The 14,622-nt window shown below is 44.2% G+C and overlaps 1 protein-coding gene across 1 annotated transcript in view; it reads right to left on the bottom strand.

The window, feature by feature from the left end:
- Positions 1–14,622, bottom strand: part of Wdfy3 (WD repeat and FYVE domain containing 3) — a 311,759-nt gene that overhangs the window by 188,208 nt on the left and 108,929 nt on the right. The window contains exons 3-4 of the mRNA XM_023712946.1: positions 13,884–14,094; positions 5,777–5,900 (exon numbers count right to left, since the gene is read on the bottom strand). Of these exons, the coding sequence (XP_023568714.1) occupies positions 5,777–5,900; positions 13,884–14,063 (304 nt within the window). The 5' untranslated portion in view covers positions 14,064–14,094. The remainder of the gene's footprint in view (positions 1–5,776; positions 5,901–13,883; positions 14,095–14,622) is intronic.

Below are 14,622 nucleotides of genomic sequence, written 5' to 3'. Positions count from 1 at the left end.
CAAGGAAAGCCAACATTTTGGCCCTAGCCTTCTAAGGTCAATTAAGACTCAGGACATATGAAAAGTTGTACTGTAATGTCATGTAACTCAGTAGTGTCCCAAATTTTCTGATCAAGGAGATTATGGGGCCAAATAGAAAAGTGATCGATGATGTAGAGTGTGCCTGAGGAGAGTTTCATGGAGAGAAAACTTTCTCTCAGGCTTTCACAGAGAGCACATTGGCCAAGCAATCGCCGTGACTCATCCACATGGCTGGCACTGACAAATGATCTACAATCTTGGGTACAGAATCTCAGGATAAATTCCGAGGGGATTTCACTGACCTTATCAGACCCAAAAGCTACAACTCTTGTTGCATAGGTCCTGCTTTACCTTGGTCTTAAACATACAGAAGGAAAGTATAAAAATGAAATATAAGAAATAAAGTCATGCTGTCATGTTGAGCTGTGGCGGACTCAGGTCAACAATTTCTGACATTGCCAGTTAAGCGGAAGACCTAATGCATAGTATTATGGGCTACTGGACTCTTTTAGAATATTTTGCTGAGTTTACACACCTATAATATTAAAATAATGGAATTTAACAAAAAAAGGGTATAGAGATGAATGTCCTTTTTGTATCTGTGTATTCAGGGTGGTTGGGATAGATATATAGTTGCATTCTGTTAATGAATAGAATGATTTGTTCTAATGGTGTTTGTAAATAGGATGTCGAATCCGCATCTTGTACAGCAATTAATCACTAAGAAGAATGTATGCAGTGTGTTAATTATTGAACTGTCCTACCGATTTGATCTGAAACTGTCTCATTGCTATTTGTTTATCAATAAAATTATGGCAAATAATATATATATCATCATTGTTTAAAAAAAAAAAAAAAAGATAAGGATACTGAAACAGGTGAAAAAGCGCCCTGGGGATTTTGTCTTCGCTTAGAATGTCACTCAGGAAAACTGCAAGGGCAGGACAGGGAACTGCTCCTTCCATTTTCTGCTTACAGCAGCTAAACAAGTAGGAATCATCCCACATGTTTAGTCCAAATTTTCACTTCCTGAGATCAGGAAAATTAAAAAAATACAATCCCATTTGGGGTGGAAGAGCACCAAATAGACAGGTACTCTCACTGCACTTGTTTCAGGACAGCAAATATAATGAAAACCATCTCACACTAAAACCCATATTCATACACTGGAATCGTAAAGCTAACTCAAGTAACATGGAAAAGCAACCAGATAACCAGAGGACCTCTGAGAGGCTGAGGAACTGACGGTCCTAGGCACTTTGGAGGCCAGACTTGAACTAAGAAGAGAGGACCGGTGAAGTATGCTTTGGAAGTGGGAGCCCAAGGTCCAGCTACACGGTGGGCACCAGACAAAAGATTTGCTCATTAGGAGAGTGAGTTCAGGCTGGGGGTGCCACAACAGTGTAGGAACACATGTCAGGGGGAAGCATCTGTCCCAAACACTGAGCTTCCCCAGAACTTTCTTCCACGTTAAGATACTAAGACTTAAACTTGTGTCTTGTACACAGAAACCAGTTCGTTCTCTGGGGAATCAACCTAGGTCTAGGAGAAAATAAAACAAAACTAAAAAAGCTGCCCATGGGTGTTTGGAAGGCCTACTCTTCCACAGCAGAAGAGAAGCAAGGCAGAGCCAGGTGAGGCCATGCCCTAATATAAGATGAGACAAAATCAGATGCATAAAAAGGAGGCCTTTTAATAAGCCTGGATCAGACTACTTAGGGAGATAAAAATTTCAAAAGACACATTAGAGTGATGAGAAAAAATATGTCCAAGAGAGGACAGAAACCAGCGAAAAAAAGAAGTCCCTTAGAAATGAAAAATATGTCACACATTAAAAAGAAAAACCCATATAAGGGATGGCCGGCAGATAAAACTGTAGTCAACAAGCTGTCAAAAAACAAAGACAGATGAAAGGTTGCTCTCTGCCATGTGCCAGGCTGCCTTGGAGTCAGCTGAGTATGGACTGAAACCTCCAGTAAGTGTGAGCTAAATAAATCTTTCCTTCCTTCAATTTGGGTGTCGGGTATTGGTCCCAGCAACAAGAGAAGAGCAACTAAAACAGAATTTGACACCGCAGGAGTAGGGTCATTGCTGTGGCTCAACCTGACCATGTGGATTACAAAATTTGGGAATGGCTTGGAAGAGACAGAAAAGATTCAGAGAGGTCGGCTACAAGTGAAGCGCTGGAACAGCTTTGGCTGTTACGGGTGTGGGATATTCTGGTCAGAGCTCAGAAGACCAGAAGACTGTCCCGAAGCCTGCCTGTAAAGACCAGGCTGGACAGGTTTCTGCTGGGAAGAAGGACTGCATTGGCTATTGGACTCCAGATTACTTGTGTTTTGACTTGGCAGAAAAGTAGTCTGCATTTTGCTCATGTCCAGGGACTTTGCCTGAGACTGAGTTTAAGCATGGCGGACTGGTCAATCTTTCAAAAGGTATTTCAAAGCAGCCAAATATCGGGGCAGTGGTCTGGATGTTGCTAGAGGCTTTTAGACAGATTTATGTTGAGAATGAAGAGCAAGAAGCCCAGCAGGATGGGTCAAAATGTGAGTCTGGCCAGAAAGGAAGCCCCAAGAAAGCTGTGGACTGCAAAGATGGATCTGAGAAACTCTCCACTACCAGGAAGGAACCTGAGAAGGGAAAGGATGGCCTGAGGGCGTCACAGGAGGAGGCAGGTCTCCACCCTCTGCAGCCTCAGAACTGCAAAGGTCAGAGACTTTGCCTTGAGGAGAAAGCAGCTGATCCTCACATTCCAGAATGACAGCAGGGGCCACACCAGGTTCTAGAATGGCGCCAAAATGAAGAAATTATTCCTTATCAGGGTGAGAGTGCTCAGCCATCCAAGCTCTCGACCCCTACAGCCAAGAGAGAAGGAAGCCCGGCCACTGCTGCAGCTGACAGCAGACACTGGCATCATCCATGTGGCAATGGTTTTAGGCACTTGTAGAATGCAGGAGTTCTGAGGTTCAGAAGGCTTCCACCTCAATTTCAGAAGAAGGCCTGGGAGGCCAGGCAGTGTGCCCCTGAGAGGACAGTGTGTGAAGAAGCTGTGAGTGAGAAGCCTATTCAGTGGAAACCCCAGAAGTTCCTGGAAAAGCCAGGAACGTGGATCATCTAAGGGAACCTGCAAGGAGGGAGCAAAGCCAGCCTAAGAGAGAAGCCACAGGAGCGACAAACACGAGTGCTGTACTGGTGGAGCCATGTAAGGACTTTGGAGCTCACAACTCATCACCGATTGCTTCGGATGTCCCACATGGAACTGCAGGTCTTAATGTTTGCCCTGCTGGATTTCGGACTTGTGTTGGTCCCAATGCTTGGTATTCTGCTGTGTGTACCTTTTGGAATGGTATCGTTTATCTTGTGCCTTTGAATGTTGCAAGTGTTTAAGTTTCCATTTGTACAGAGGCTCACAGTTGAGAGTTTGGCTTGGATCTTGGAGGAGACTTGGGACTTGGACTTTTCAGCAATGCTGAAACTGTTGGGACTCTGGCAACTTTTAGAGATGGACTAGAATGGCTTTTGCATTAAGGGAAGTACATGAGTCTTTGGGGGTCCAGGGGCGGAATGTTATGGTTTGTGTCTAGCTGTCCCCCCAAAGTCTCATGCAATCAAGGGGCAGCTTCTAGAGTCTGTGATTGATTACTATGGGTGTGGGTGCTGCCCCTGCCCTGGGGCAGGTAATTTGCATTACAATGGAAGGTGGAAAAAAGCTAGAGGATCTGAACTGCTGCTAACCCTCCTTTCGTGCCCTCTTGCTCTTTGCCACCACCATGAAAGGTTGTTCTCTGCTATGTGCCAGGCTGTGTTGGAGCCAACTGAGTATGGACTAAAACCTCCAGTAACTGAGCTAAGTAAACCTTTTCTTCCTTCATAAAAAATAAATAAACAAAGACAGAAAAAAGATGTAGGAAGGTAAGAAAATAAGCAAGACAAGAAAGAAACAATACAAGGAAGATATTAAACAATTCATGAGATTTCCCCCAAATTAAAAGATGTGAAATTTTATGTTAGAAAAAGAATCCAACAAATATTCAGGGTAAGCTGTAAGAAATCAATTCTAAGACATGATGCCATGAAATGTAGAACAGCAGGGACAAGAGAGGATCCTAACGGGTTCCACAGGGAACCAGCAAAGCCTAAGAATCATGAATCTAGGCACCCTCAGAGCTGCACAGGAACCCAGATGTGGCAGAGAAACTCCTCTCTAAACCCTAAAGAAAAACTATTCCAATATCGAATCCAATTCCCATTGCAAAGAGGACAGATACAGCGCTCAGCCAAGCTCAGGAGCTGCCTCAGGGACAAAGGTTTCAAGCTACCTTGAGGGGCAGGGAGGAGTGGACAGGGAAGGAGGAAGGGCAAGGCAGGAAGGCATCTCGCCACCAGGCAGACCCCTGGACACTTCTCAGGAGCCAGGCGGTGGGCCTGGGGCCCTCTCTTCTCCCTGATTCCTGGCTCTATCAGTCTCACCTGTCTCAAGGCCAAGCTGGTAAAGTTCCAAGTCCAGGGACCTGATAGAAAGTCAGCGTAAGAGTACCTGTTGCCTTCGAATGAGGAAAAAACTCATTTTACACCGTTAAATTATTTTTCCTCCTTGGTGAGACTAAGTGCCCAACACCCAAAGAAAAAGGAGGAAAGGTTTATTTTAGCTCAGTGAATGTAGAGGTTTCAGTCCAGGCTTGAAGGCAGGGTGGCATGGAAGAGGGGACACGGTAGAGGAGAAACTATCTGCAGCAGGCAGAAGGTATCAAAAGCAAGCCAGACAGCAGCTACAGTCACTGACTTCATCTCTTTCTCTCCCGTATAGCATGGCCAGGTGGGCTGCCAGTAGGGCAGGTATCGCTTGCACCCTTAATCCCAGCATTGCACCACCAGTCACACACCCTAGATTCAGCCACCTCTGAAAAAGCCCCCCCCACCCCCGACTGCACAAGGCTTTGGGGGACATCTAGGAACAGCCATAACATACAAAAGATGTTTTCATCTTTGGATGTCTATTTAAAAAAAAAGATAAAAACTCCCCTACATTCTTTCTCTTTAGAAAAGATGTTCACCAAAATGAGGAATTTGAAAAAAATGATGATACAGAATTCAGCAAACAGGATGTGTACCACAGAAACAGAAAGGCAGTCCTGGGATGACACAAATGAAGATGCAGAGGTGACCACAGGGAACAATTCTGCAGATTATAGAGACCGAAGCCACTCACAGGCCAGCAGGAAGAAGGCAGACACAGACAAGTGCCACTCCAGCCTTTCTTTTGATTGTGAAAACCAACAAACATTCTATCAAGGAAGTGGGGCTTCATCCAACCTGATATTTAGACATATTAACAGGAGGAAGCATCTCACCATGGGTGGAGCATCATAAACACAGGATGTAAATAAGCATAGACATGCTAGGGGACTGTGCACCATGTGGCATGGCTGAAATACAGAAAAACAGAGGAAATTTTACAAAGGTATCCTAACAAACATACAGAGCCAGATCACAGATTCCCCTTGAGCATCAAGCTAGGCATTTGGGGTTTCTTAGGAGTTATCAGAAGATGAAAGGGTGGCCCCAGGAGGTGGCAGTGGTCCAAGAAGGAGCTGTCCTACCTGAAGCAGATGCTGACACTGACAGAGTAGAGGAGGGAGACGATCACAGACACTGTGTGCTTAGACCAAGGATTCCTTTCTACTTAATCAAATGGGACTTTTGAAGACACACCTATCCATTCACAGAGGTCATCTGGGCAGCGTCCAGGCATTACCTGTGGATTTGTTGGATGCTCTCCTCCTAATTTCGGTCACCATTAGTCTTGAGACTTGTGTCGTGAACTGTAGTAGATCAGAAAATTTTTCTGTCATTGTGTTTGGTGGAGCATTTCCAAAAACCTGTAGATGAGAGAGGACATTGCTAAAGAAATACTGCGAAATCCCCCTTTTTAATTGTATGAATTTCAAACTGAGGCATAAATTGAAAATCAAGTTAAATAAATACAGGTACACAGCTACTTTGGGTGTGATTACATTTAAATGCATCTCTTTTAACAAATCACATCTAGCCATATTTTCTTAACATATTAAAAATAACTACTGAATGTATGACACAAAGGCCAAAAACACTAGCTATAATACCTACCGGAATTAGAAAACACAACCATTTTCTGAGGAAATCTCAATCAAGGACATAGGGAAGCAGGGAGTCCTGAAAAGCCAGATTTGAAAAGCAGAGACTGCCCTCCTGCAGCGTGATGCGTCCAACAGATAAAGCTCGCCTTATCTTGTACCTCAGTTTTTCTAAATTCTACCCCTAATAATTTGTAAGACAAGACTATTATGAAAAAGACAAAGTGAATACATGGCTCAAAAAATGGATTTCTTTTCACAAAAACGTTAAGACAAACTTCAGAATAAATCATTCTTAAAAGTAAAGGTGTACGGGAAGATGAGAGTAACAAAACGCCTCCCTGGTGTACTGTCGCAGGAACAGAACTCGCACAGGAATAGCGCTGCACCTAGATATGCCTTGAAACAGTGCTTTGAAAACTGTTCTGTAGAGTTGTAAGAAAACTCTTCATCTTCTCGGGCTACTATCACAATTACCATTACAACAGAGGATTCACATTTACTATCATTTCAGTGTCACTATTATAATTTATTCATTCTAGGATTCCTTCCCAAGATAAACCAAGCCCTGTTCCCCATATGTTGTTGCTTGTTCCTTTGTGTCCTGTCCCCACAATCACTTTCTACAGAATATTCAGGAAACACTGAAGGAGATCATGAACACAAAGTTGAGACAGAAAGTAAACAAGCAAGTAAAAACCTCAGGTGAAGGGGGTAGACTGGGAGAGATGGTTATTATCCTCATTTTACAGATAAGAAAATTCAGAGAGAGAGAGAAGTTAACTTTTTTTGAGCCAGGAGGTGTTAAAGGCACAATTTGAAACACGCACCCGGTGATCCAAAGCCAGATCTCTCAGTTTCATTATTTTCTCAAACTCTGCATAATGCCATCATGGTAAGTCTGCCCAACATTCCTTTAGAGGGAATCCGCGCAGCTTGACTTGTCTTTAATAGGGTCATTTTATCATCAGGTATTTTGGTTTTATTTTCTGGTTCTGCCTTGTTTCATTTTCCTATGGGGGACACCAAACCCAGTCCTTTCTCTTGCTAGGCAAGTGTTCTGTGTCCCCAGCCCTCTTTAAGGAGCCATTTCTAATGTCTACCCAAATAAATTTCAGGGATTGTTCTGGTACTTCTCCCCCCTAAATATTCTGGGAAGAACAAATTAATGCCATTACATAATCACATGCATGAAGTACAGGCTGGATATACACTTGTTATTAAATGATGCTAGCCAATACACATTTATTAGGCATTTTCTAGAGTAGAATTTTTGTAAATATATATAATATCTAAAATTAAGTTGCAGAGTACTGGCTATCATTAGTCCTCAAATAATTTGCTATAAGAAAGTGAAAATAATTAACAATGAAGATGTGATTACATTATTTTATGCTGATGATCAGCTAAGACGTCTCATCATTACTATAAATGATGAGGAACATTTCCACCTTTCGCTGTTTGTGCTTACTTCTGACTAAGGGAGAAGCAGCAGCTACTCCCAGCCCACCACTTCCTTCCCAGCTGTGTCTGCCTTGTGACCCAGGCATACTCAAGGCTCCGGGTGTGGCCTGCAATGCTCAGCGTGGCCAGAGGCTGGGGCAGTGGACATGACTACAGCAGGACGGCCCAGCAAGCCCTTTGTTACACAGCTCCAACCACATTCCCCCTCCCCCTCCACTGGAATTACATAAGAAGCAATAACTCAGCCACAAAATGGTTCCTCCACCAGATTCAGTCTCTCACTTCTTTGGTTCTATACTTGGGTGTCTTCCTTTAAAAGCCAACAATTTAAAAATAAAGGTCATCTGAAAGACACTTGAAAAGGACAGTGTATTAAGCTTAGATGCTTTTCAAATATAAAGTGGAAATAAATAAAAAAAGAGGAATTTCTTATAAAATACCCAGTTTAAAGGTTAAATTTTTAAGACATTTTTAAATACATAATGAAGTATGATAACATATTCCCAGGTAATTATAAATAGCAGTTAATGAATTTTTAGAAAACTGAAAGGCTGTTCATTTTAAATAAGTTTAAGCCAAGTATTTTCTCTGTAGACTTTTGTTCTTGGGACTAAAGGTTAATTATTTTGTAGAATGCTGAATAAATAATACTGTGCTATTCTCAGACTCCACAGTAATCTTTTGGTTTGTGAGAATCAGTGCACAGGAGGGGACAGCAGCCTCCTTGTAGGACTGTGAAGAAGGCCACAGGAGGCATTTTAGGACCCCAGCATGAACCCAGTCCTGCAGAAGCACGTAGCACACGCCATTTCCAACTCAGCTCTCTGAAAGCCAACCACACCACTTGTGCCCACTCTGCCGAGTGTTCTTCAAGAACTATGTCTGGCAGGACTGTGGTTTGTTCACTGGCACAAATCAAGCCACATCCAAAAGCTCAACACAACACCTCATTTTTAGCAATCCTGGTCGGCACTAGTGGTTTGGAGCCACATGAAGCCCTCTGGGCAGCCAACATTCTTCCTGCTGTGGAGACGTTCACCCACAGGGGCCCAACAGCAGCAGGTGGACACAGCCACGTCCTTCTAGTGGAGCAGATGCCACTGCACTGGTGGCACTGATCATTTTCATTCATTAGTGCTCACCCAGAGGGTATAATTTATGCAAGACTAGGTGGGCACAGTGGTACAGAAAGAGCTTTTATCTTTTCCTCAGTTGAAAGTTTACTGAACTTGACTTAGGGGTGCAGCTCAGTGGTCGAGTACTCATTGCACAGGAGGCCCTGGCTTCTGCTCCCAGGGCTGCCCAGACAAGCAGACCTGAGAACAAATCCCTTAACTTCTTTAAACACTTTCACCACCCTGTAAATATTAAGAAATCTAGGAGTAGGAAATTACCTTAACTACTCAGTAGCCTAGAGCAGCATGGCATGGCACTGAAAGACAAAAAGATCAACAAGAGACAAAACCATCTCCAAACTGGTTCCAGTAAAAATGACCTACCTAACAGGCCCCGAAGCAATGTGGCTATACTACAGGCACTTTCCACTACTATTTCAGAAACAGCTACTTGAACCTTTTTCTCACCTCTCCTCATGCCGCCTGCAAAGGCCAGCAGTCCTTAGCACCTTCATTCACACATTTAAAATAATATAGTCTCGGGGCCCTGGGGAGATGGCCCAGTGGAATAAGTGCTTCCCTGGCAAGCACAAAGGCCTGAGTTCAATCCCCAGTTCCGCAAAAAAATAAAATAATACAGTCTCAAAACCCCGGGCAAATACAACAGCAGCAATGTTCTCCAGCCCTCAATACTAATCAGTTCTTTCACAGAACAGCTTTTGTTTGATTCTTTTTGTTTTTCTCCCATTCCCTTGTAACATTCACTAATTTCCTTGAATCTCCTGCTCACCCTACTTACCTCAGACTCTGAGGGGGAGGGGGTAAAGCCGATTGCACAGGTAGCCCTGAGCTACATCTGCAGCCCTCTTAGGATCCTTTGAGATCTCCATCTCAGCCACGCGAGCATCTGGGATGCAGGCATGCGTGCACTTCAGTCTCTTGGCAGGCCACATCTCCATGCATGCATGAGCACAGAAAGCCAAACTCATGAAACACGAGCTCCTTTGACACCGAGCATCACTCAAGTCTCTCCTCACACTGGGGGGTGTGCTTTCCTACAGGAGGCACTGACTGCCAGTTTCCTGTCTGAGGTTCATCCCTCCAACCTGCAATTTGACTCCAACCTTTTCTTCCCTCAAGCTAATTCCACCCTTTCCTGAAACTTTCCGTGTTCCTCTTCCCTGCTACCCTCTCCTTAGGCATATGCCTGGTTCTCATCCACCTTCAAAACTAAGCAAAATATAGTAAGCACACAACAAGCACCATCACTGCCAAGCTCGCTGGTTGTCACCTAGCTCATGGCTGAGGCCAGGCCAGTGTGGCCCTTAAGGAGGATCAACTCCTGGGGCTGGGCTAACGTTGGGCTGACCCTGCCTCACTCAAGTGGAGAGGATGTCAGCTGGAGGGAGACAGGGCTCTCTGCGTCCAGGCCACTCCATGCGCCTGCCCTTTTTTCTCCCCCCACTAACACAAGTTCGGGTCCTCACCAGGACAAAAAACAGGTGTTCATTTAATAATGAAGACTCAACCGCCAGTGTTTTTCATAGTAATATAAAATCAACTAAGATGACCTGACCTTCTCTCCATAAGCCTTGGCTGTGGTTCCTGTGGTTCTCTGCCTGGACATGGCTCACAACTCGCACTGTGTTTACTGCCTTTCTGCCCCTCGATTACTCCTAACTCAACTATTCTCTTGCTGCTGACTTCCAAGCTGATGGATTCCCATGAATACATTACCTTCAGTGTACATGATGGTGTCAACTTCACTTCTTCTAGAAAATCCTATCTCTTGAGTTCTTTAACAGACCCTATCCTGATTTTTTCTGCTCTGGTGCTGATTGCCTCCTATTCTCTATTCTTTATGGGTTTCCCTGCTTTCTTCCAGCATTCATTTTCTTAGCCAGGTATAGTGGCACACACCTATAATCCCAGCTACTTGGGAGGCTGAGGCAGGAAGATCACAAATTTAAGGCCAGGCTGCCCAACACAGTGAGAAGCAATTGCACGACAAAACCAAAGAAAACAAAAGCTGCTCACTCTGCTAGTACACTCACATGGCAGTGTGAACCACAAGTGGTCTTTTGTTCCCTTCCAGGTCACAATGACAACATTTCTGTCACGGCTCATGTGAACTTCCAATTGTGTGCTGACTGCCTCTACCACAGAAGCTCTCATACCCAACACGTATCACAGATCTGCTTCTGAAGCCTTCTACTTCCAGCTGCTGCTTGAAACACTCACCGACTCTCCCACACTGGAGAGACCTGGGAAAGAGCCTGTGTCAGCCTCTCATCTCTGACCCTGCTGCTCCAAGGACATCAGAGGGTCCTCAGCCTGCAGGACAAAGCCAGCTCTAAGTGCCACATCTCTGCTACCATGAGATCTGACAGTCATATTTTTCTCCCTTCTTATATAAAATCAATTTCTAGGATGTGGAATAAAAGATGTTGGCAAATTGCCAGATGCTGCACTTTGTTCAAGCTCACACTGGAACTTCTGCTGGTTTGTTAGTTATGGTGGTCCCATTTATCCCTATGGTGGTTCACAGTTATCTTTTAAGGGCTTGGGAATACAGCACATCTTAAAGAAGACTTCTCCTCCCTGGTCCCCAGAGTCTTAGGTAATAACTACCTTCAAGGGTACCACAGGGCTCACCTAAGAGCAAGAGTGAGAGTGAAAGCGAGTGAGTGAAGGAGAGAGAGAGAGAGAGAGAGAGAGAGAGAGAGAGAGAGAGAGAGTCTGTGTGTCTGTCTGTCTTGGTTTCTTCCAGAGGGTCTTGCTATGTAGTGTGTAGTTCAAACTGGCTTTGAATTTATTATGTAGTCCAGGTTGGCTTTGAGCTCCTGCTGACTCTCCTGCCTCAGCCTCCTGAGTGTTGGGATGACCTCCTTAAGGTAGATATTATTTTACAGACCTGAAAAATTAAGGTGCCTACCCCTTTCCAGGAAGCAGACTCCAGAAGGTTACTCCCTTGAGAGGAAGGATAGAGATTCTAGCACAATTTGAGGAGCAAAGTGCTGACATGTGAAAATTAGAAGTACAGGGAAAGGCTGCCTGCTGCCCAGGACATACCACCTGATTCCCCTTGCCTAGAAAACAAGACTTAAACTGCCAGCCTTGTCTGCCCTGGGAAGACGGCAGGATCCTTCTTTCTGGGACATCAACACACCTACAAGAAATAAGCTAAGGATATTAAAGTTGAGAGGTCTCTCAATTAAGCAACCCACCCAGATTGATCACTTGGAAGCCTCACCTCTGCAGACCTAATGTGCAGCTTAGTCTCAGTGTCTCATTCTTAAGAATCAATACATACACAGTGAGAGAAAAAAGAGCCTGGAATATTTCCTACAGACTAAAGAGTGAGAACAATACAGATTAGGGGTAGCAAATCAGAGACTGTGGGGAGATAGACAGTAGAGAGACAAAGAAAATGGACACAAAGAACAGGCAGAGAGCGCTAGAAACTGGAGGACACAGAGATAGTGAGGATGAAGAGAAATAGAGAAATGAGTGACAGAAAAGGGGAAGAGGGAAAAAGATTAAGGCATAGAAAGAGAATGAAAGTGACAGGAAGATAGAGAAATGGGAAGGGATGGTAAGGAATGAAAATGTAAGTTTTGGCAGTGACCTACATGACCATTAAAAGACTAATAGATAAAGAAAATGGGGTCTTCATGCACAGTAGGGTACTACTCTGCTGTAAGAATGAACATGAATCCTCTGTAGGAAAGTGGATGTACCTTGAAACCATAATGTTGAGTGAAATAAGCAGATACACACACAAGCTTAAACACTACATGATTTGTCTGGTATGAACACAGTATAAATAAAGAGCAAAATGAAAGACAGGAGATAGGGAGCTAGATCTCTCCTAAATGAGAAAGGGAGCAAGAGGCAGAGGGAAGGGCGATTAAGACTCACCAACTCCACACCAGGAGTGCAGACAACGTGCATTAATGAAAGGATAAGTGGGAGAAGGGCACAGGCAGGGCAAGGGTGAGAAGCAGGTGGGAAGACAGAAGAGCCGAGCACAGGGAGTGAGGGAACGGACAGAGGGACAGGATGGAGACGGACACATGCATAGGGAGAAAGACATGCTAAACAAGCAGGAAGTCTCGGAGGGAGAGGGAGCACATTCTGTAACAGTGCACTGTATTGGAAAAGCAGGAGCATGGGTACGACATTTCCACCACAGTCTGGGGAGCGTGAATGCAGACCGCGATGTGCACCGAAAGCACACGTGTGCCAGGGGCAGGAGAGGAGCACGCTAGGCACTGTGAGCACATGTGTGGGCGGCAGTTTGGAGGGACACAAAGCAAAAAGGCCAACTCGTATTTCCCAGCAGGAAATCAATTAAAACGGAATAATCATGAGGCTGCAGCAAAAATGTTATTTAAGATCTTAAGGCGGCAGCAATTAATAGTGGTGCGCAGCAGGGTGGCTACAGGACGAAGGAACCACTTGACTTTTTAAAGCTATGTGCTTACAAACCTATGATCAATACAAAAGTTATTTTAAAAAGCTCTGGTAAGACTGTTACACAGATTCACTGTCAGAAGGTTGATTCTGCATAGATTCTCTACAGCACTGACTCTGCCTTTGCAGAAGAACCACATAAAATCCCTGCAGACAGCAAAGCAAACTGGATGAATTTATAGGATGCAAAGAGCCTGGGCAATCGCCCCACTTGGTACAATCCACACATCCCTGGGGACCAGGAGAACACAGTAACGCAAATGGTCAGGTCCATTCTCTCCTCCCAGACTCAGCCCCCCAGAAGCACCGCACACAAGCCCACACCTCTGAGGCTGTCGGACCAGAAGAGGTCACTACGCAGTTCATCCTGAGCGCCTATAAACCCTGCTCTGTTACCTTAGCAGCAAACCTTCATAAGATGAATGATAACATCAGGCTTTTTAAAAACCAAGGCTGCAGGCCAGGGATATAGCTCAGTGGCACAGCACCTACTTAGCAAACTCAAGGTCCTGAGTCTGATTCTTAGTACTAAAAAAAAAAAAAAAAAAAAAAAATTAAATTTAAAAAATTAAAACCAAGGCATTAAAAACAAAAACAAATACAGAACACCAAACAAGGCACCCAGTTTCTACTGCGACTGCCCCCTGCCCTGGAGGTAACCTGCAGGCAGGCATCCGCCTTCAAGCGCACTCACCCTGTTGAACACCGGCAGCATCATGTACAGCTTCTCCTCCTGCTCCTTCTGGGTCATGTGCCGGGGTGGATGGCACAGCTCTGTGAAGAGCCGGCGGAGGTGCATCAGACCCAAGGCGTTGTCCTGCGGGCTACACTCCTCCTGCCGCGGCCGCCCCATGATCCTCTTCACCATGTTCATCTTGGCTGGTCAGTGAGAAACTTTTCTAATTCTGTGGGAAGATGTCAAAGCAACAGTCAAAATGTCACCATGCTGACGAGGCCAAGTCTCTAGGTAAAAGCTTATCACAACCCTAAAAATGGGAAATTCTGCTGAAAATATTTCCAGTTCTTTCAACAGAAAATTTCAATAGAGCAGTAAAGGTAACAACCTTGGATAAATCTCTCTGAATGATAAATCATGAATCATGGAACTTAAAAGTCTCTCCTGCTTTGCCACAATTTATATAAAATGTAAAATATTAACCGGGCAAGTAACCAATATTTCCAATTAAGTTAACCATGCCAGGTTAAAAAATAAAAGAACCACAGACTTTACTATTAAAATGTTGCTTAATAACTAGGCACATGTAAAAAGAACAGAGAAATAGAAAGTTCTCCCTAACTTCAAAACATACAGCCAAAATTCCCTCAATGTTTTGTATTTTTAGTTGTTTCGCTTTCTAGATGAGAAACTACATTTTGAGTACCAATAAAGAGTGTTGATTTGAAAACATGCAAATTAAATGAAATGGTGATAT

The sequence above is a fragment of the Octodon degus genome, unplaced genomic scaffold (genome assembly GCF_000260255.1).
Source record: "Octodon degus isolate 3935 unplaced genomic scaffold, OctDeg1.0 scaffold00028, whole genome shotgun sequence".
Taxonomy (NCBI): Eukaryota; Metazoa; Chordata; class Mammalia; order Rodentia; family Octodontidae; genus Octodon; species Octodon degus.
This window is presented reverse-complemented; position numbering and strand designations above follow the sequence as displayed.